This window comes from Chroicocephalus ridibundus, chromosome 4 (assembly GCF_963924245.1).
Source record: "Chroicocephalus ridibundus chromosome 4, bChrRid1.1, whole genome shotgun sequence".
NCBI classification, from domain to species: domain Eukaryota; kingdom Metazoa; phylum Chordata; class Aves; order Charadriiformes; family Laridae; genus Chroicocephalus; species Chroicocephalus ridibundus.
The window spans coordinates 88122248-88145920 of NC_086287.1; the positions used below are offsets into that span (position 1 = coordinate 88122248).

The 23673-nt window shown below is 38.0% G+C and overlaps 1 protein-coding gene across 4 annotated transcripts in view; it reads right to left on the reverse strand.

Moving 5' to 3' along the window:
- The window catches only part of ADAMTS18 (ADAM metallopeptidase with thrombospondin type 1 motif 18), a 79165-nt gene that overhangs the window by 38276 nt on the left and 17216 nt on the right, over window positions 1-23673 (reverse strand). For all 4 annotated transcript variants that reach the window (XM_063334654.1, XM_063334653.1, XM_063334655.1 and 1 more), the window contains 7 exons: window positions 12731-13013; window positions 8981-9180; window positions 8147-8230; window positions 7117-7276; window positions 6403-6508; window positions 2474-2611; window positions 875-1028 (listed from right to left, as the gene is read on the reverse strand). In XM_063334654.1, the coding sequence (XP_063190724.1) occupies window positions 875-1028; window positions 2474-2611; window positions 6403-6508; window positions 7117-7276; window positions 8147-8230; window positions 8981-9180; window positions 12731-13013 (1125 nt within the window). The remainder of the gene's footprint in view (window positions 1-874; window positions 1029-2473; window positions 2612-6402; window positions 6509-7116; window positions 7277-8146; window positions 8231-8980; window positions 9181-12730; window positions 13014-23673) is intronic.

Below are 23673 nucleotides of genomic sequence, written 5' to 3' on the forward strand. Positions count from 1 at the left end.
TATATTGCCTGGTTGTTTATGCACCATTTCCCTATATATTTTTAAAAAACATTCTGAGTGTGAGACTATAATAGAACAAAAACTGTGTTAAAAAGTTCAAGACTAAAATTTCATCGAGTTTACAGTGACTATAATAATGTGAAGAGACTGGGTTGTCTAAAACACAGGAGATATCTGGAAACAGTCTCTTCACAGTGCTGTTCACTCTCTCTTCTTTGTTTATTAGCTGTAGAAGAAACACAGCTGCTGTAACCTGATCAATGTGGTCAGTATAAAATCAAATCAAAATACTCCAGGATAATAAGAGGAGTAAAAGAAATTACAATACTTCTTTTCAGAATGAGCACTCCAGATTATTTAATAAACTGTCTTCCCTGAAGAGATCGGCAAGGAGCGTAGCAGTCACTAAAATAATGAGTTAACCTAAATTAATCCTCCGTCACAAAGTCAAGAGTCTAAGTTACGTTTTTATTGTTCTAAAATAACCCTATAGATCTTTTCCAGACTTTGCTGTCAATGCATGAGTAAAACTAAACACAAGAAACTTTGGCCTTCTTACCCCACACCCCATGCAAGTTTTGATCAAAACTCCACTGGCTGCTAATTTCCCTTAGCACAGTAGGCAAGGGCTCATGGGTCTTACGCATTCAACTGCACTCCTTATGACTCCTGGAAAGAGCACATTTCTTTCTGAAACTCCCCTGGGATTTTGATATTTCTCAAAACAGGCCAGTACCTTCAAAGCAAATTGCCAAGCAAGATAAGGTAAAGAAATAGCCCAGGCCTCTGAAGAACACTGTATTACTTGTACTTATTTAGTGTACTGCAGTTCTTTAATGTAATTTTAAGTTTTCAAAAGTATATCAATAGGTACCTTTACAAAGCTGAGGTTGCACAGTTTTGCTTTCATTCCAAATTGCCATTTGCACTGGGTATCAGCATCATAGATCTGCCCTGGCAGTTTGTCAGGGTATTTATACTGTCCTGTTTGCTTAGGTTCATCAATCAGGCAGGCAGCTTGAGCTGTACTATAATGAGAATGTATATTAATCATGACTATGATCTTTATATCAAAATATTTTAATTTGCTACAGACCAGCAAAATCACATAGTATGGTATACAGTACCTTTAACTAGCTTTAGAGGTATGCACTGAAATGAGAGTATCTGCCTGCAGGAGGCAAAAGATCTTGACATCTTGTTGGTAGCCTGACCTGCCAAGTTTTAAGGAAGCAGGAACTTCCAGGCTTTAGGACTGTTGTGACAACAAGAAAGAATGATGTCAAATTCTTTTCCTCCCACTATTCCTGTGTAACCAAGAGCAAGGTGGTCTAGTCTGCTTCTTTTTTCCCTTAAATGGATCCCCAAAATCAGGAATCAACAGGCGTACCGCCTCATTTCAGCATTCGCTTTGTGTGGACTGGCAACCAGAAGGCTCCTCTGGGTTGGCTGTGTCCAGCTTCAGACCCAAGGTACCCTACAGTCTACTTTTTTCCCTTTTTATATGTTTCAGAACCCATGTATACAGAAGGTTGCTCTACACTGGATTTATCATCCAAATGTAAGTCTCTTGGACCACATTGCGTGCTGGAGGGCCTATGTCACCTTCGAGTTTGCATTTTGCTTGAGTACTCAGACTGTGTTGCATCACTGCAGCAGGAAAAATGTCACCACAATTCTGTCACCTCTCCTGGATGCTACTCTAAAGATACTAACTTGGAATTCAAGGATCAGATACACAGAACTATCTAGGTACTTGACTCTCACTCTAAAGAATTACCATGTAAAATGGCTGTTTTGGATCTGGGTTCTTAGTACTACTTACACATGTTTTTAGTAATGATGTGTATCCTACCCATGTATGACAAAAAAAAAATAAAAGGAAAGTTGTACAGCACTGCAATTCTGATGACATTAAACACAGACAAAAAAAAAACCATTTCATTTAAATGCATCACTGAGTAATGCCAACATGCTGGACATCTTTCTCTTTTTCCTTTTTTTTCCCCCAGAAACAGTATATGACAACTGTAAAATGTCCTTACTTGTGACAAGAGCTAGATTAAGAGAGAAAATCCAGTGAGAAAGGCCACCAATGTTAATTTACATTTTGTAATGACTTTGGTACCACTGTGTCTGCCCTCTTTTGTGTTCACTTCCTACTAATTCTCTAATAAACTTGGCTGCTGACAGGAATGTCTGGGAAAGAATGATATGCCAGTCATTACTGCAGGATATTCATGGAGGGTGAAATTCCTTCTTTTGAAATGAGGCAGGGTAAAACCACTTCTGTGCCATACCACCTATACGCTTCATAAGTCCAAGTGTGTGGGCTCAAATAGTACATGGGTTTGAGTTCATTTTAAAAGAGGTGAATTTCACACATAAGTGATTTTTATGTCTGTTCAAGAGTTCAAGTCCAGTTACTAAAGATACATTCCCTGGCACCGGCCCAGATTTACATCTGACCTACCTGAGAAATTTGTTGAGATACTGCCTGCTGCATACTGACCAAGAAAACACTCCATTGTTTCCTGTGAGTGTGGGAGACATAATATTACCCTCAGCTTTTCTACAAGGATTTCCTTCTCCATCATGAATCATACCAAAGCTGAAAAGAGAACCAGGTGTGAGAGTGAAAATCTGATCAGAAGATCAAGTTAATCAGAAGCAAAAGACAATTTGGGGCAGAAGAAACACTTTCTGGGTAACAGCTCTATGCTTGAAGTCCACAGGGGATGTGGAATTCATCCCTTTCATTCCAAAGGGATGAAAACATATGCACCGTACAAATGACTATTAGTATGAAACAAGCTCCAAATAACAGCATTCAAATTTTATTGTCATCATACCCTTGTGTGATGAGAAGAAGATAGTCAAGTTTCAAGGAAGACCCATACTGGTGATGCACAGGAGCTCTGCAATGTGAGATAATGGCAAGACACTGGCACATAAGTACCAGAGCTGCAGTCTGTGTCAGAAGTTCTAGAGTTAATAATTTCTCTTTCCTTACATGTTTTGTGGTGAGATGGATGGAAGTAGTGGACCTTACATTCATAGAATATGTACGGTAGAATCATAGAATAGTTTGGGTTGGAAGGCACCTTTAAAGGTCATCTAGTCCAACCTCCCCTGCAATGGGCAGGGACATCTTCAACTAGATCAGGTTGCTCAGAGCCCCATCCAGTCTGACCTGGAATGTTTCCAGGGATGGGGCATCTACCACCTCTCTGGGAAACCTGGGCCAGTGTTTCACCACCCTCACTGTAAAAAAATTCTTCCTTATATCTGGTCTAAATCTACTCTCTTTTAATTTAAAGCCATTACCCTTTGTCCTGTCGCAAGAGGCCCTGCTCAAAAGTCCCTCCCCATCTTTCCTATAGGCCCCCTTTAAGTACTGAAAGGCCACAACAAGGTCTCCCCAGAGCCTTCTCTTCTGCAGGCTGAACAACCCCAACTCTCTCAGCCTGTCCTCACAGGAGAGGTGCTCCAGCCCTCACATCATTTATTTACTTGTACCTGCCTATAATTCTATCAGCTTAAAACACACATGCAGTATGAGCCTTTCTTTGCCTAGTGATAATGCCTGTTAAGATGAATGGTGTGGAGATCAGAATCCAGGGAAATATCAGTGTTACACAGCTGTAAGAATATGACATAACTGTTCTCCTAATAGGAGGGAAGAACAACATAGCTGCATTCAATCTGTAGCAAAAGAAGTGGCATTGAATGAATACAATACAAAGTATGAATATAAAAACATGATTCTTTTCCTAATTTTGGCCACTAACTTGCTATATTATCTCAGGCAAATCACTTTCTTTTCCTCACCTTTGTTATACACAGTCACTTATTTTGTCTAGACTGTAACCTCTTTAAGCAGAAATACTGCCTTTTTTGGGTGCTCTGCTCAGTCTGCAGCATCACGAGGCCCTGCTTTCACTAGGAGTGGTGTTAGGATAATATAAGGAATAACAAGCAATAATAAAAGCCACATTAAAAAAGATAAGTTATATGGAGCTTATGGTTATATTAAAGCTAATTTTCAGATTTTTTCCTTTCACTGTTTTATATTTACTCATTGTAGAGGACATCTGTGAATATCAATGTGTTTTGAATAGAAATTTCACAATCTGTTACTTCAACATTGTAGTACATTGGTGACTTTATGAATGTAATCTGTGCACGTGCAGGGAATATCTGATCTACTAAACTCGATCCTCTACTGTTATAAATCATCACAGGATCATCAGAATTACTGCATATGTTGCCACCAGCTGAGGCTCCAAACGTGCTAAAATATATGGCCCTTTCTATAAATGGACAAAGAAAGTCCCAACTGAACTAGTATTTTAGAATCCTTTATAAAATACTAACTTTGTTCACATGCATTGCAGCCAAAGAATCCACATTATATATACCCACTGACACAATGGGCTCTGAACTCCCAAAGGAACTGTAAAGCTTTCAGGAGAAAACAAGAGAAAACCATAAAAAGGTATAACAAATGAAGCTACTCAGCAGATCACAGAGAGTGATCTATACAGCATAAAGTATTCTCCTCCTATCAAATCCTTAGGTTAATCCTTAGCACCTCCAAGGCTCTCACAGGTTTTTCTTATTCCAGCAATCTCTGTAACACAGAGACCGCATTCTGTTGTCTTACATCACATACGAGGTAGTCTCAGGAACATGAACAAATGATAATAAAGACATTTTGTATCTGGCGCACATTTTTTCCAGGAGGTAAGATGTATTTTTATTAGACAGGAGTATGGAAGTACACCAAAGAAAGGATGAATAATATGAGAATCAACGGCAGTGGTGGAAAAGAAAAAAAAAACCCCAACACTAAAAAATTTCCAAGCATAACCTCACAAAGCAAATAAAATAAACAGGAAGGAAGGACATTAAGAGACTAAAGGGGATAATTAAAAAAAAAAAAGCTGTGGTCCTGATTCTCTCCTAATACCAATCAAAGGGCATCAAAAATGTACGAGGTCAGTGAAATTGTATTGGGGTGGCAGGAGGATCAAACAATATATGTTTTACATATTTGGTCCCATTCAAAACGTTGGCACAATTCCCACGGGCTTCACTAGTAGCTGGATTATTCTTTAATTCCTTGTTTCCCTTCAGATGTACAGAAACCTCTGAGAGGGTCACTCATGTAGACATTAGGTCATAGTATATACTGTAGAGCATATTTGCACAATGAAAACTAAATAGTCCTGATTCAGTCATGCAGAATCAGAAGGATTCATGCCTTGACCAAACAGCAGAGTACAGTACCACTGCTTTTCAAAGATATTCTGTGCAGTAATGTTGCTGCATAAAATAAAGATCCTATGCCCATGTTTTATCTGACCTTCCATTTCAGGTTTGTACCACATAGAGGAACTGTGCTTTTATACTGCCAGTGGTTAGACAGACTCCAGCCTATGTTAAAACTGAAAAGCAAAACCATGCAAAAAGTTGTGAAAAGTTATTTGGGAAAACAACAGGATAGCAAAACCTAATCATCTTTAGATTTAATTCAACAATTCAGAGAATAGCTGAAGCTCTATGGAAGATTATTACTTATTTTGTTTGAAAGATGGCAGATTCTTAGGAAAATTACAGTCCCATTACCAGAGAAATCAAATGGAAATCCAATGGATATAGATACAGAAAGGCAGAAACCACCACAAAGGTTGCTTTTAGCCAAATCACACATTAAATAATAGAACAAAGAAGGACAGGTTGAATGCAATGAATGGCTCCCAGATCCTATGAAACACCAAGTCTTCTGGGAAACAGACCTGTAGGAGACTGAGAGAGATCAGTTCTCCATCCTGTAAACGGCAGTGTTCTTCCTCTTTTCGGAGCAACCACAGTGATACTAAAACCAATTTGTCTACCAGAACATGTCAGCAGCGTGTGAAACTTGTAGATTATTGTTGTCAGCTTTTACTGTTTGTTCTGGTTATCACATGGAACATATAAAGTGTCAAAAAAATAAAAATAAAAGGAAAGCACCCTGTGCAGCTGATTCACCATTTCATGCTAAAGGACACACATCTGAGTGAAGAGTCTTGACTCTCTTTGGCCTTAAATTGCCTATAGTTTCCCCATGGTCAAATTAGAAACAGTTGTGAAGTACCTGTATCAGAACAAGGTCCCCTCTGCCTATGGCAGCAAAATTGATCAAAATCCCACTGTGGTTATTTTTACAATTGTTGAAGATATGATATTTAATAAGGCAGATATATTAACTGGATGCTTTATATTGTAATCATATATAGCTCTCTATAAATGATCCCTCTTTAACCTATTTATATTAACTGCTGCTATGTTTCCATTCACTTACATATTGTTATGGGTTTATTTATAGAAGGAGCACGTAAGACTCATGAAACTTACTTGTGTCCAGATTCATGAGCAATTGTAAATGCCAGTCCAAGGCCTGTATCTTCATTAATGGTGCAACTACGGTATTTGCTGCACATGCCACTGATAGGTGCAAATCCTGCAGGAAGGAAGCAGTAGAATAGCTTGTTCCTCTACAGAATTCCAAATACATATATCATGATCCTAACGAGCCAGTCTATTGTGGTGCATGAAGATGGTTGTCTACTGCATCAGGTTTATAATGAAAGAATCACAGCAGACTTTTATTTGACAATAAAGGGACTCCTGTATAAGAAGTATATTTCAAACCTACCCTCCCAAAATACACTTTACTTGTTAAGATTATTCTTTCCCCCTTTATGCCTTTAATGCTCCCAAATTAGGGAGGAATCCCATTCTAAAAGGGCAAGTAGTCGTAAAAAGAAAAAAAGAGTGTCTCAGAAGTATTATCAAAGTCAAAAATATTCCTTGAAGAGGTGACAATTCAAAAGGATGCCTTCAGATATCTTATTTTCCCACTTTTTCTGGGGCAATGATACCAATAATACTCTTTTTCTTCTAAGTACCTCAAAGGCAAATATGTAAAAATAATACCGTTCTTTCCTCTTCAAGAAGGCTAACATTATATGCAAAAATGGACTTTTTTATTTTAAAACATTTCAGATGTCTATCAAGATGCTGCTTTTGACTCCCACGAGTTTCTCAGAATGTGTTTTCAAATCATACCTAAAGTATCACAGGGCTCATTTTTCCAAGAGCAGATATCAAAACCCGTAAGCAAGATGGCATGGTCATGGCGCTTCCCATTCTTCCCAACGAGGGCAGATTGCCATTGACAAAAGCTGTTCAGTGACTGGTCCGCATGGTGGTTAATCTGTAATCCACCCTGTAGATATTTCAGAGACAGAGAAATTAGGTGTTTCCATCAGTACTTGAGAAAGGTGATTGAAAGAACGAGAGTTGGTTAGGGAAAAGGGAATTACTTTTTCAGATTTTTTCTACATAAACTTATGTGTTCCCATGTTAACTCTCTGTGATGACTGATTCAGTTGATAAGTGAATCTATTACAATTGTAAAATAAAACTGCACCTCTCCCTAGGCACACAGATGTTTTCAAAGCCAGTGGCTGGAATTATAGTGTACAAATATATTTGATTCCTGATAAAGCTGAACACTAAACCATTTTCAATCTTGTGATTAAAATATTTTGAGATTTCTGTGGAGGAAAACCATTATCCAAGTAGATCAACCTATCACGAATTTCATTTCATCAAAAGAGATTTTGTCTTCTTTTGTCTCAGCCCCTTGACAAAAGAACTGGCTCCACTCCCAGCTTTTGTTATATGCTATTTTCAGTTTGGGACTTTTGACTCCTTCCCCCTTCTGATCATCACATCCTGAAAAGCCCAGTTCAAAATCTTTTTATTTATTTAAATACTTCTTAAGTAGATTTCTTATTCCAGCCATTATTCTTCAAGCAAATGATGGAAATTCTTAAGTTTTATCTTACTGGAATCATTTCAATGTTTCTAAAGAACATTTATATGAAATGAAGATTTTAGTATCAAAAATCGAGAAGCGTTGAAATGTAGAAAATGTGATTTTGGGGTGGGGGGTGGATTTTAATCTTGTTCTCATGCTTTATGTCTTAAGAAACCTCTAGTGAAAGTTCATGTACGTAACATGGGCACACCCAACGCTCCCTGTGAAGTGTAACAAATGAAGTACACCACACAAAAGTTCTCACAAACTTACAGGCTCCTGTTCCAAAAGAAGAAGGCTCACAACAATAATGTTTATATCACTTCCAATCGTTCCATCTTTAAACAGACTAGAGACCTGCAATAATTATTGAAGAGCAAATATCATCTACATGTATAATAATTATTTTTTTAAAGAGACTAAATATATGTATCGAGTTATTGCATTTGGCTTCAATTTTCAATGCAAATTAATGGAGTTATATACTTTGTAGGATTAATCCAAAAGAGCTTAAGCCAGAAGAATTGTGCCCCGAACCACTACACTTATTCAAAAAACTTGGAAACCTTCTATTGATTCCAATGGGCTTTGTTCTGTCCTTGGTCTCCTGGATCAAGTGTAATCAAGTTCAAAGTTCAAGTTTTGTAGTACAAAACTAAAGAGCAAAGCCACAAAGGAAAGCATATTTCCAGTTAAATTATATTATTTTTCTCAAAATAAATTTGTGCTTTCTCAAATAAAATTTTGCTTCAAGGAGAGACATCAGACAAAACAGGCTAAGCTTCATGATAATAAATGAAATGAAAGTTTCCATTTCAGAGTACCAGCCTTTTTTGTCCTACACAAGGATTTTAAAATTTAACATTTTAAATATTTTACAATTTTATTTTTTTTACCATACATTACTGTTGCCAGAGCTTTGATAATCTAGGGATATATTTTCAAAGAGCTTTTTGATGTAAGTAATACATTACATGAGGCTTGAAGAAAGCCTTGCGTAAAGTGCCCCTGCTCTTTTTGGTATCACTGTTTGTCTAATGAAAGATCCCTACTCTGACATAACAATATTCCACAGGGAAAACATACTTCAGTTACACCATATCTTACCATATTCATAACTGTTAAGATGTATGTTGTTACATTTTCCTTGCCATGTTTCTCCAACATTTTTTTATCTGCCACAACAAGAGTTTCAACATTTAGACTTCCATTTTTCTGAATTTTAGCAGATGATCTTTTGAACCTTGCAGAAGCCCCATATTCATCTGAGCGAATGTACGTCTCTTCTGTGGGTGGCTTAGGTGCATCTAAAAGGAAATATAACTCAGTTTTGGAAAGGGTTCAGATCACCCATGAACAGTTTCATCAGAAAATGAAGTATCAGAGGTTTAGAGCCTTAGATTATTTTTATAGCATGTGATTTAATACTTATGGCTAAGTTCTTGTATATTTATTAAAAAAGACCTGATTCATTCCTGAGGGAAGGATGGCTACAGGGAGAGAAGGAAATGGGAGAACCACATTCATATGCAATAAGCAGTTTAAAATAAGGAATTAATCTAATAAAATGGTAGCATCTGTTGCAAAAAATACACACAGAATTTTTAACAGAATATCTACATTTTTCCTTCCTTTTGATAACTTCCTGAGGTGTTTGGCATGTACTACTTACATAGCAGTTGGTAAAAAACTCCTTTCCACAACAGATGTCCACCGTCAGTACAGAAAGCAGACACACACCACAAGTTAAAATTCCTGCCAGCCTCCTATTGTGACTGACATTAGCTTTCCATGCAAATTTGCCACTGAGATTATTCCTGCTGGGAACACATTTATATATATATATATAATATATATATAAAATGGGGAAATGTCAGGCAACAGCAAGGATGGCTTGACAACAGGATACATGCATTCAGCCTGCACACCCCAATGTCAGGGTGCACTTTTTCGTTCTGTGCTTGTGTAGCATGGTCAACGGCATGGTTAGAGAATGGTCTCTATCTCTTTAGAGAGACAGAAAATGGGAAAAGAAATCTATGTCCTACATCCTGTAATGCTGCTGTTATTCATAACTTCTTTTGCAGGAACCTACGCTGCCTTTGCATCAAGAATTAACTCAAAGACCACTTTAACATACTATTTGGATAACAATGGGATTTTATTTTTTTTTTGTCACAGGATGTAACATGACACAAGTGAGGGAGCCTCAGGTAATTAAAAAATCCTCCCTGTGCCTCATTGGAAAGTTATTCCAACAGCAGAGCTAAAACAGACGCTACTTCCTTCCATGCCAAAGTGGGAAATCGAGAATACTGTAGAATGCACAACAGTGGTCTGCTTTCAAGAACTAAGTCACTCTGAACTATATTTAACATTACAAGTGATTGTGCGAGTAGATTTTTAAGTATATCACTCATCATAAACAATTGTCCTTTACAACCTCAAAGAACTTTTCTCTTCTGGAAGCACGTCAAAACACGAAGACATGCCTCACCCAAGAGTGAAGTGTTCAATTCAAGGCACATCAGTTTCCATGTACTATTTTGAAGGCAAGACAACTTCAAGGCATTTGACTCATAAATCCATGAGCAGTGGAGTTTTGCTCTTGAATTAACTTCATTGCTGCTGATAAAACCTAAGCAGCAGCAATGTTTCAAGCATGATTTACTAACTACAGTCCAGTCAATTCTCATGATCTAAAAACATCTAGATTGTGAAGAAGAGTCTGAAAGATGATTAACTGGCTTCTCTAGTGCCAGCATATGAAATTTTAGAAGATGGTGAGTGGGACAAGCTACTTTTATGACACCGAAAGTGGCAGCATGCTCTTCCCTCTTACTTCTCAGCAAGTTAGGTTAGGATAAATGAGCCTGGACTAGGCAGTGTTAATAGCAAAGAACTGCCTTCCTAGGACTGCATTCTCCATGCCTTTGTTCATTCAAGCTGAAATTTTCTATTCCAGGTGACCAGACTGGATTTTATTCATAGAAGGGGTGTTTTCTTTACCGGAGTGATATGTTTTTCTTCCACAACCTGTATTTGTCTCTAGTCAATTAAGCGATGACACATGATTTTATTTGCAGGACTGCATTCATTCAGTAAACATGAGATCGTCTTGTTCTATAGATTAACCAGGGCTGGGTAGGGAAACAGGCCTCCTTCCTTTCTCTCAAAAGGTTACAGGTATTTACGACATGAAGTGAAAGACTGCAGTTTCATGGTTAAAGTAATTAAATGCAATCTTGCTTAATTGGATTCTAACAATGTGTCTGACACTGAGTTCCTAAGCAATAATGGGTAAATCACTTACACTAAACTCATCACAGTTGGGTGCTAATTGCATGTTCTTCATGTAACAGAAACCCAGCTTGAATATGCAGCTAAGAACTCATAGTTGTAAGTGAAATTATTGAATATATAGATACACATATACAATTACAGGAACTTATATTCTGTTCAGTATTTTAAAGAAAAACTCAGTTTATTGATTTGGTACCCAGAAGCAATGGTTATTTTTGACCTCTCCTGTTGCTGTGAGTCCCATTTATAAGACAGAATAATGGTAATATCTTCTCACATCCCAGAAGGTTATGAAAATACACTGTTCAAAATGCACTCATTTATTATAGGGATAAGCAATGTGTAAAAGCTCAAGAGGACATGAATAATTCTGATTTTGGACAAGCAGTCACAGGGGGCACAGTAAATAAGGTGCAAGACCACAGTGGACAATGCAAATAAAATAAACCACTGCAGAGCTGATGAGCTAACTGAGCACCATTACCCTCTGCTCTGCAGCAGGAAAACCAGACAGGAGGGAAAGGGACTATGTAATGAAGTAGTTTTGAACTGCATCAGAATGCAAACATTTACAGGTTGAATCATAGGCTTGTGCATCTGGCATTTGAGGTCTAGCTTTCAAATCTAAGGAGAAGGATTTTTGAAGAGCAGTCAATTTTTAATAAGCCATTTTCAGGCCTCAAATAGGCCTCAGTCTCAGACAGCCATCTTTTCCACTACCTCCTTTCTCATTCCTTCCCTTCTATTTGTTTTTCACTTTCTTCCCTACATGACTTTTGGAAAAGGAACCTGCTCATTTTCTCAGAACTCCAGTAGGAAGTTGGAAGAATATAACTGGACTGAGACTGTTTTAATACTGTGCGCAGTCCTGGAGACCCTCATTAAGAAACTCAGCTCAGAAGCAGCTCAGCTTTCAAAAAGAATCAACTGAATGCTGTAAGTACAGATAAGGGTCCAAGGGGGCTCTAAAATGTTCTGCAATTTGAAGGCCTAATGAAGGACTCGGAATAGACCTTGGCAGGATAACATACTCCAGTATGTTTTTTAAGAGGTGACTCCAAAATCTTATTTAAACAATTTACATGGGAGGTTGCTTTTGAAGACCTCAGTTGCTGAAAATTTCATTATCAAATGGTGAGTTCTGAAAGATTTACTCTCTGTCCTCTCAGAAAAAAATTATTTGGAAGACTTTTTCTTCATCTTCAAGCCTGATTAGTTATATATCCCCAAACTAACAGAGGGCGGTTCAGGGACTTGGCATCCACCACTGTGTAAAAGCGGAATCTAAACCAGAATTGCTTACTGAAAACTATGTCAATGTCAAAAAAATCAGGCAAGGGATCTTTTAATCTAGGTAGAGAATAAGAAAACTAAACAGTGATTCCGATGGCTTAATAAAACAGATGATGACATCAATTTAAAGGAATAATCAAGTTTCTCATATACATTAGAAATGTATAATTTAAAAAGGTGACTATGAACCACACCTCAGAATCACCATACAGTCTCTAAGAGCCACTATCTCAAACAAGGAGAGAAAGTTTCCTTACATACATTTCTTGCGACGTCCACAAAAATGTTGCTTTTGAAACCTTCCATGATGGTAACCATTCGCTTGAGCATGATACTTGTGGGAAGTGTGAATTCTGTGATGACCAAAAGAAAAGTATTTGGGATTGGACTCTACTGTGTACCGGTGCACCTTCTCTTCTGCAGTTCGTTTATATAATACATGAGGATGGTGTCCAGCAGGTGATGTGTAGTTGTGCTCCTGCGCTAGCTGCTGAGGTAATGGAGATATAAGGAACTCGATTTTCCGCGTCCTTATCAAACCTGACTAAAAAAAGAAACACCACCAGAAATTAGAGAAAAAACTGTCAAGGTTCACAGCTGGAACATGCTAGCACTTACAGTGATCTCCCTTCGAAACCCAGAGTAAGATTATATTTTACTCAAGATATAATCTAGACAGTCTTCCCAATTAAAGTATGCATTGTTGCACTTTGGAGATGACCAGATTTCACATTTGGTAACAAACAAAACAAGAATGTTGTGGGACTGGCAGCATAGCACCTTCACACAGTACCATGACTAATTTCTTATGCAGTACTAATCTGTTCTTCACAGTATAGATTTTTTGTATGTGTGTTTGTGTACAGGATATACAGTCTCACATAAGAAAAATGTTTTTGGAAAATGCAACTTCTAATAAATGCATACATTAGTAAAACAAAACATATGAATTAAGAGTCAGGGTTTTTTCAGGACAAGGTATTACCAGGTGTGAATCCCAGACTTAAAGTTACTCTAAGTAGAAACGTAAGCACATTATGATACAGCAGCACCAAGTTGCAGCCTTTGAACATTTTAGTAGTATCATTCAGTAATCAACTCTCTGCAATTTAATCCTCATAAAGGCAGTTTAAGATTTATGCCCTCCTACAAGAGCAAACTGATCAGTGAAAGCAAGTATCTGATTGTTTTCCTTCTTGGATCCCTGAAAGACAGAAGTAAGTATGGGAAAACTACACTGTATTTTTCACATAGTATCTGTGCATAAAACTGCACATGTGATGAAGTGTTTCCAGGATCAGGGCCAGGGAAATGTGGGTGGCACTGAGGAAGTATTTCCATGCAGCTCATTAATCAGTTATGATTTTATTTTATTTCTTGGTTTTGTGAAACATGTTGTAATAAACACTCTTTTTTACCAAGTCAAAAACCAAGAAGAAGTTTCATCAGGTAATTCTATTACATTATATACATAATAGTAGATACAGATTTTTGTTTTGGATCAGCGAGGCTTCACCATGTGCCAACACCTTCCTGCCAAAATTGACATCCCACGAGGACTACATATCTCTTATGCTTCAGAAAAATATGTGCAGACAAACAAATGTCAATTGCAAACCATCTTGCCTGACATCTTAAGTCCTCCCTGATCATGATTCCATCTCCTTCCTCAAAAAGTATTCTTTGAAAATGCACATATTAGACATGTACCACCTATTTCCTTATGAAATGGATGCCTTTCTTTAACCTAACTCCCTAGGACCAGAATGCCAAGGGAGGAGAGCAGTCTGAATGCCGAGTGTAAGCATTGTATTTCTTAAGGATTTGTGGAATTTTCTGCACTTTCAGAACTGTTTCCCATGAGGAAAACTCATCAGAAAATGAAAAGCAAGTAAAAATAGAAACTTACATATGAAATCTTCACAGCTTTAACTATTTACAAAGCTAATGCTAAAATTGACTTTAAGTCTATTCCAGCTGAAAAGATTTATTAGAGATATACAGGTTCTCAACAGTCTATAGTCATACATTATGCCCTTTTCACGGAAATTCACTTCCATCTTCCAAATCAAAGGTATCTTCACAGTACTCCCCACTATAAACATCTTTCACAGGGGTCTAATAAATAGCACTCATAAAGTCATACTGTGATCTTAATTTTGACAATAGAAGAGATTCCATATTATGAACTGTGAGGGTCTAATTGCCTCCTGAAAAATAATATGAAAACAAACACAGATGATATTTGGATTAACAATCTGCCCCCTCTCATTTCTTCAACATGAATTCATAATTACATATCTCGTCCTATATCTACCTAACATTCTAAATGAATGTTAAAATTGCCTCTGTCAGTAAGAAACAGGCTTTAAATAATTGACAAGAATTTAAGTTGCCTGCTCACCGCAATGAATTGGCATATTTCAAATGTCAGATCACATTTGGTCATGACAAAGTACTTTCCTGTAGGGAAGACTAATATTTTAATCGTTATGATATGTGTCATCACACAATTTAAAAGTGGTTTTGAGAGGCAATCTTTATCTACTAGGAGTTCACTGATAACTGGGCATTGCTAAACAATTTTTTTTCAGCTGGAAAACAGAAATGTAGTGAATCTGGTTTTTATTTCCCCATTTTAAAAGTTTCCACATCTGAAATTATTCCTGTAGGATTCATTTTGTAAATGATTCAAACCATATGGAACAAAGGGGTTCCTACTTTTTCCTGTAAGAAACTGTCCCTGATGTACACAAAGTTTCAGCCCCAAATGTAATTTCTATATTTAACATTATAATGGTGGATTGAGAATTCTGGGCGGGGGGGGGAAGAAGCGAATTGAATTCTGGGCCCTGTACGGCACATACACTGCTGCACCTTTGCAGCAGCTGGAGCTGACTGAGTGCCTTACAAATGTAGTCACCTTTTTTCCCAGCATAAACGACCCTAAATCTCCAGTAAGACTTCTTTCCTTTGGGTTTTACATCAGACACATCCTGCAAATTGAAAAATGTTGTGTGAACGAAAGATACCTTCTTTTTTGATAACATCTAGTTTTATGAAGTTGTCAAGAAGAAAGGGGAAGTAGCCACAGAGCAGTCTGGACACTCATTCAATCACAGAGCATTTTCCATTTCTCCCAGGTATGGGATGGTTTCAAGGATTCATATGAAAATAATCTCTTTGGTAATTCCAAAGTAATGCTGAGAATGCCGACCCGGCTTCTGACAGAGATGCAATCCTCTGGATGGCTGCAAAGGGGGCAATTGGCAATGACTGCCAGACACTTTTCTTGCAGGTTCTTGAATTTTAGCCCTAGATAAAGCAAAGTGGCCTGTGGCTATGGTCATGTTGGCTGTAAAGTATGCCAGCTGAGAAACACCAGAGCACAGAGGCAGGATACTAGCACAGAATCATCTTTTCTATCTTTACACTGCCAAGGAATTCTAGTTTCTTGAAGGCCTGATTTTGGCTAGTTTGTACTCCTGGGCAGTGTAAGTGTTAAAAGAAAAAGTGCTTCTGGGAATTTTTTTCTACAAATACATGAAACATGTCTCTAACTGTAAGTTAGATGCAGTATGTTTATCCAGCTCAAATACTTCAGTAGATGAACAAATACTGTGAAAACTGTCACGGAAATTTACGCATTAGATTTCCTTTTGCCAGCATAGCTTTAAGTATACATGTGATTTTCCTTGAATCTGAACTCAATGGTATCTTTCCATTAACTTTGATGGGTTTGGGACCCAACAAGGAGAGGGTCAGATAGGTCAAAACTCCATTTTAATTTCAGATTCTCTGCAATTAGAACACCATGAGAGGAAGGAGAACGACAAAATCTAACATTTTTACTAAGTCTAGACAACACAGCATGAAAAAGACCAGGGACTCCTCTCTGTTCCCTCTCTCTCCCACTGTGGCTATCACTAATAATAGCAGTACTTGTGAGAATATGGTGGGAAGGAAAACCCAAGAGATTGCTCAGTTGGAATTTGCTGTTCTCTTGTTCTTCCCTCACAACACAGATTTGCTGTCTTTCTGTAAGGGATATTCCATGTAAACGGAAAGACATAAGTTGATCTGTGTGGGTAGCAAATAATTCCGAATCAGTAAATTGGAAGAACTTGCAGTTTGTTTGCAGTAAAGTTGAAAAGAGATGAGAAAGCAACATTCCTCCCACTTGTTATTTCTTATGAAATGTTTGCTTAGCTCTGGGCTAAAGGAATTTTCAGATCCAATACGTCTTTGTGAAATTCCTCAGTATCAGGGGGTTATCACCAAGGTAAGGCACTTGTTCTGTTTTCTTGGTGTGCTCCAAAAGGGGGAAGAATCTCAAAATGAAATTTGGACAAGGGAAATGATAATAAAATATCTGCTTCATTATTTTTTTAAATTGAAATTAAATTATAAACTGAAAAATAAGAAGAAATGTTTAAACCACTGAAAGTTCATCTTATCTCTACAAAACCAGGTAAATTTTCCACTGATTTTAGACCCACATGGAATGGTTTTCATACAGGTCTCATTGGCCTCTTACTGGAAGACCACAAAGGCTGCTCCCATTTATCTCCCCCTGTGTCCTTAGGCTCTGAGTGAAGCCTTTGGCAGCTTACCAGCCTATAAACCTAATTCATTTTGAGGTTTCAGCATCTCCAACAGACAGACCCTCCATAAGAAACACAGCAGTGACAGCGAGTGAAGGATTTTCAGAACTTACATTTCTTGCCTATAATTTAACAAAGCTAAGTTCTGAGACAGTAGACAAACCCTTGCTCTAAACTAGAAGAGCCTCAGGGGTGTGGGTTCCCTGTTTGCATACAAGGCATTTTCATGCTAATTAAAGTAAAGGCAACAGCTTGGCCATATTCATATTAAAGTTACAGGAGTTTCACAAACCAGATGCAAATAAGGAGGTAAGAAGCATAATGAAATGAAACTGAGAATTACAACATATGAATAAATGAACTGCAATGTCTCTGCTAAACATAACTACTTAATACTGACTGACGCAAAGTTAAATTACAGTTTGTACGAAGACAGGAGTATCTCAACTAAATAAAGGGCTGCAAAGTTTGCACGTGTTGTCTAAGGAATACTACTTATGTCCAGAATGCTTTATTCAGTGTTACAAGTATATACATAAAATTAGGTGTTAAAAAAACACTGTCTTAACTTTTAGCAGCTAAAACCATGGCCACAGAAATCAATGAAAAATCTCTCAAAAGGAAGAGTTAAATGTAGTTTCACACCCATTAAAATAGTTCCAAATATTCATGCAAAGTTTTAAAAGACTTGACAAAAGGCCAACTGAAATTGGCATAAAGCTTCCCACAGATTTCAGTGGACATTGATCCAAGACTTCTGTTGTGTTATTTCCCAACTGTCCAGCTCCTAAAAAAAACAAATCATTGATTCAAACACATCTTAACGAGGGTTACAGCACGTAAAGTACAGAGACATAAAGTACAGTTGTTAGTTCTACTTAAAACAAATAAAGACATAAATTAAGAACTTCCTTGAAATATAAAGAACAAGAAGAACAGATGACCTAAGAACTATAGTTGCTGGTTATTTAAAATTATCTGAGGTCAAAGATGCCTATATATCTAGTACTCACATCACAATATTATTGGGATCATCTCATGTCACAGCATATTCAAGTCTTTTCTCATTCACTTTGCAGTGAAATCTCATGAAATTATCTTAGCTACAGTTCATTTTAATCAAAGTCAAACTCTTATTTTCTGCCCTGATGCTCTGCTAAGTCTCTGGCACTTTGGCATTACAAAGGAAACAAAAAAGACCTGTCTCTACCACCAAGGAATTCCATTGCCATTGTGGAAATGGCAGTCACCTGGGCATATATAAACAGCCTGACACAAAATCCTGTCAAGACAGCAGGAAAAGTGCTGGCTGTTTAGAATGGGTTTTGGGTCAAGCCTGAAAATGGGGTAAAGATACAGTTTTCTCACACATGCCAAGGAATCCCAGGAAGACTAAAGTCCTGTCAAGTTCGTCAACATTAATCTTACGGAGTCCTCTCTCCTCCAAAGCAAGGATATTCAATCATTATTAGTACAAGGCTGTTCAAAGCAGTCCTGCATCATCAGCAATTTAAATAAATTATTGTTTCTTTAGAGAATGTGTAATGAAGTAGACTCACCTCTAGGGATGAGTTAAGTTGGTAGTCTGAAAAACATGCTAGACTATAACCTTACTACACTCACAAGCAAAACTACTCCAAGAATTATAGCCAGCAGTATAGTGCAGCCTGACCTGGAATTGTAGATACCCGATATCACTAACTGACTTTTTGAGAGATGGGTTATTGAGCAACTCTCAGGTTAGGGTCAAAATGTCAACGCTCTGGAAAATATAATCAAAATGAGCAAATTAAGATGTGAAATTAGGTAGAAAAACTGACAAGTAACATAACTGGCAAAGCAGAAAGAAGGAGCCGAATTGCAGAAAGACTTGCTGAGGTGAAAGATATCTTTACCCTTGGGAAGCATCATGAGCAAACAGCCAAACCAATGGCAGTAAATCATGGTAATTAAAGAAGTTCATTCCCTCTCTGCTATGACCTACAGCCCCTTTTCTGGGTGGTAACTGCAAGGGGGACAGCAGCAACTAACAGAGCTGAGGCATATTTTGCCTTGCTATGCTGTTTCTGCCCCCTCGGAAGGGCACTTCACACAGATGCGCCCACGTCACTGAAGCACTGGGTAAATTAAACAAGTTTCTGAGACATAGCGACAGAGACATGATCCATGATTCTCCAACAAAAAGTGAAAGGTCTGGACCCTAAATCCATAGACAGGTTGTTAAATAAATCACAGACTTTTAAAGAGTGTTAAGCATCCAGGAGCTCCCATTAAGCTGAACATTGTCTCTGCAAGCATTTCCAGAGCGCATTTATACCAATTTGGGAAATAAAATGTTCTGGGAAAACAGTGAGAATGGACTCTCATGAGGTTTCCAATAATACACATGTATTATTGAAGTCAGAATCCCATGAGTAAAACTCAGGGCATGTTCATTTTTGATCCTATCCCAAACCAGGCAGCACAAAGGCATGTGAACACATTAAATGAAAGAGAGAATTTAAGTTAACGAAACTTTTCCCTAGCTTTTATGTTTGCCAAACAAATTCAGCCATCCTTCAGAAAAGTATCAAGTCTGTCCATGGGCAGTTACTGACGACTGCGCCAGAGTTAGGGAAGTACAAATGTAATGTTTTATTGCACTGGCTCCTTGGCTGATGAGAATAACCTCAGCAGACTTTTACTGATTTTTCACCAGATTGGAATATCTGGCTCTGTACCACAGCAAATGTTTAGGTTAATTTAACGGCCTTTATACACACTAAAATATTTTTATCGTGAAAGAAGCACTACAATCACTGGTTGCCTATTCTGACTTGAGGATTGCACAGCAGATCACATGATTCTTTAGAATCTAGGTGACTCACAAAACTAACTCAATTTATTCTGTTTTCTAACATAATACAGATTTCTTGCAAATGTAAAACATTAAGCGTTGTTAACAATATAGCATTTTATTATCTGAGGATCTGACAGAAGGAGAGTACGATGTTTAAATTGCCCGTCTGAGTAAGTCATGAAAGACTACTCTGTTTGGTTGCTCAAAAGAAGTGCTATGCAGAACATTCAGCAATTATTAAAACAAGGTAACAAAATTGCATGTCTTTAATTATTCCTATATGAACAAAGACAGTGTTATCTCTGAATAGTGCCTTTGTATTTCTGCAGTTGACTGAACTTGTTTAAAACATCTTTATGCAACCCCCTGTCAACATATGGCAAATAAGGAAATATTCTTATTTGTTCCTCCACTTAAGGTAATTTAACCAGTCACATTGGTATTTAAATGTATTAAATTGGTATTTATTGCAGGGTAATGAGATATTCTAGAGCTAACACAAACTTGATTGCTTTGCCACAGATTAAATACTTGCTTGTCAGTATGTGACCTCCCTCGTTTCTCATGTTTTGGGGTGGGTTTTTTTTGAAAAACAGAAATAGGCATGATAAATGATAATGTAAACTACAGCATTATGACACTAACTATACACTAATAATATTTAAGTGCCAAAGGTTTACCAAGTTGCACTCAAGATCACTTCATTAATGATTCCATCAGTGTGGCTCTCTGGCTTGCTATAATGGTTCTGGAAAGCAATTAGCTAAACCCAACAGCTCAAATTCAGGCCTGGTAGCTGTACAAGCACTTGGGTATGGCCTGTTTAAGCAAATCCCTGCAACTGTAAGATAAAATCTAGATATTTTATTAGTTATGACAGTTCTGAAATCCATCACAAAGCAAACAGGAAGCGGCAGAATCGCTTTATGAATGCATTTATGCTTCACTTTTCCTAAAAAGAGGCAGCCCACTATTTGTCATGTACTGTCTTACAGTTGATTAGTTACTTACATCAAGAATAACAGAACTGACTTCAGAAGATAGTTTAGTCCCCTAATCTAGCATCCCATGTAACTGAGAGCACAGTTTAAGAGAATCCTTAAAGCATGAGAAGAGGTGTACCTTTTCCAAATTTTAAAGTGTAGAAAATGCAGCCCTCCCTGTCCTCTCATTCTGAGTAATCGCACCAAAAAAAGCACCATGTATGTTCCTCTTAAATCTCTGAAATGTGACTTCAAGGTGCCTAGATCTTTAACAGACCTTTGGACAGGGCAGAATTTCACCCTAAGGATGGTTTGCTATGAATTACTCGAAGGATTAGGTGCAATGAAAATGTCCGGGCAAGATTCTCCTCCTCCTTTGTGTACAGCTAATCGATGTTATGTGGATGGAATTCAAATGTACTAGTATTCTACAGAAAGTGCATGCCTTCTTAATGAATTTTATGCTCCTGTAGTTGTGACAAAGGCAGAAACAATAAGAGTAGGGCATGGTGACACAGAAAATAAACAGCTTAAAAAAAAGTACTAATGACAGATAACTAAAATCAGTACTTATAAAATTCTTTTCTGTAGGTACTTAGCATTAACAGATCCTTGCTTCAGTGTTTCCAATCAGGAACATTCCTCCCTATCAAACATGCAACTCCAAACATTAAAAGTCATTAATCAGACCTTGCAGAAAACACCACCATAAATTATGAGATTTTTTAAAATAATGCTGAAGGGCTTTAGTGTTTTATTTTCTTTCTAATTTCTTGTAACCATTTTAAATTGAGTTTTCAAGACATTTTTTACCCTTTGTGATCATGTGTACTAGAATAAAACTTGGGTGGGTTTTTTCCAGTGAAAATAGAGCTTTCCCTGTGATGATGAGACTTTGCCAGCTGGATCCTTCTGAAGAACATTTCATATCATGAGTAAGGGTGGCAGACAGGCCTAAAGACTCCCTCTCCCTTACAAGACAACCCTGTTGAAGTTGCAGCCAATAAAGACACCCAATGCACTTGGACACCACTTAGGGCTAGCTAATGGTAGACCCTTCACTATGTCCAGAGGTCTTGGCTTCAGAGTGACTTACACTGACGTCATCAAAGCAGCAAGGCAAATGCTCTAGACGTTGGCGGTTCACTGCCCATAGCCACTTTTCCCCAGCGAAGATCCTCCAGATAAAAGCTTCAGCCTGGCAGAGCTGATGCAAATGAATTCGAGGGGGCAGAAGATCTGAGTCTGTCTGACCTGGGATAATTTGCATTCAAACAAAATAAATCCAGCTCAATTCCCACAGCAATTTTACTTTGCTATGAATAGCTCAGGCAGCTCCAATAACGAGGAGCTCGGGTTACATCTGATTGCCAGCTGTATTGCTTACTAAGAAGTTAGGTCAGTGGTTCCCAACCTTTTAATTTTCCTTGTTGGAGTATACATTGCTATGGATTAGTTACATGAGAGAGTGGTCACAAGGAACTCTGTAGGGAGCAAAGTATCAGCTTTGCTGATATTCCACATACACAGACATATACATATGCTGAAATATCTTTGTGGGAAGGAGAAAGGGAGGGGAACAAAAGAGCTTAGGCCATTAAGGGGATGGAAAACAAGAAGCAAAGATGGTCCAAGAGTGAGAATGTCAGGCTGGCGCCTGGGTTATCTGGATTAAACTCCCAGTTCTTCAGCAACTCAGCTTCTCTGTTCCTCGTTTCTCAGTTTTGAAGGCAGGGTTTTGTAATCAAGCCAGTAAATGCGCAAGAGACACTTGTGAGGGCTCACATTTGACTCCAGTTGGTTTGTCCTATTAAAATGCCTTCATCTTCCTCACTTTGAGGTGCAGGCCCAGTCTTCAGGATGTGACTCCTTGAACTCCAGTGACCAGTTGCACTAAGCACAGGGGGTCACAGCACTAGGTATGTGCCACCTAGCAGGTTTCCATGCTGGTGAGCACCCTGTTCAAAGACACATTCCTCAAACATGGCTCTGCCCATGATCTGTCCCTCATCACATCCCTGGATGGGCTTCTGCCACATGACCCCACTCAAGGAAGAACAATGCTACATGGTAAGTGGCCCAGAAATATGCAGTCACATTCACTGGAGTCTGAGAAGGCTGATAGGTTTGCTCCTAACTAGGCACTCCCTTGCTATGCTTCCTGCTTTACACATTCCTATAGGTCGGTAAAGCCTTGAGTGCAGTTCATACTATTAAACCTGAAATACAGGGCAGCATCACCCCAAACGTGCACTGATTTAAAATAAGATCATACCATTTTCTCAGTTTTTCACAACACTAAGAAACATGTATGATGGCAACTCCGTGTAACTTTAGATAACCATAAAAACCATACAAACACCCTTAGCATCCGGATCTTAGTTTACAGTGGGCATTTGAATAGGAAGTGAGTTATTTGCTGAGATAAATGTAGTAACTTACACCTATATTCCAAGTCATGAAAAAGCCTCGTATTTGTAGGCACCGTTTACAGCAACAGAACCTGCCATCACAATGTTATATTGCCAAGTATACCATGGGTCCAAAGATTCTTTGTTTGCCTACCTGTAGCCAAATGCTACCAATCAGCAGTGCTCAGACATACTGCACTAATTCCTGTCCCGCTTCAGAACCGTGCACGCTCATTCGCACTCCTCTCTCCCACAAATTAGCCTATGTTTCCATTTTAAGAGAACGATGCATAGAGGTGAGCATGCTTTAACTGCTCTGCTGGTGTAACTGTATTGAAATTAAAAGCAGAAAACCTGGGTGGATTTG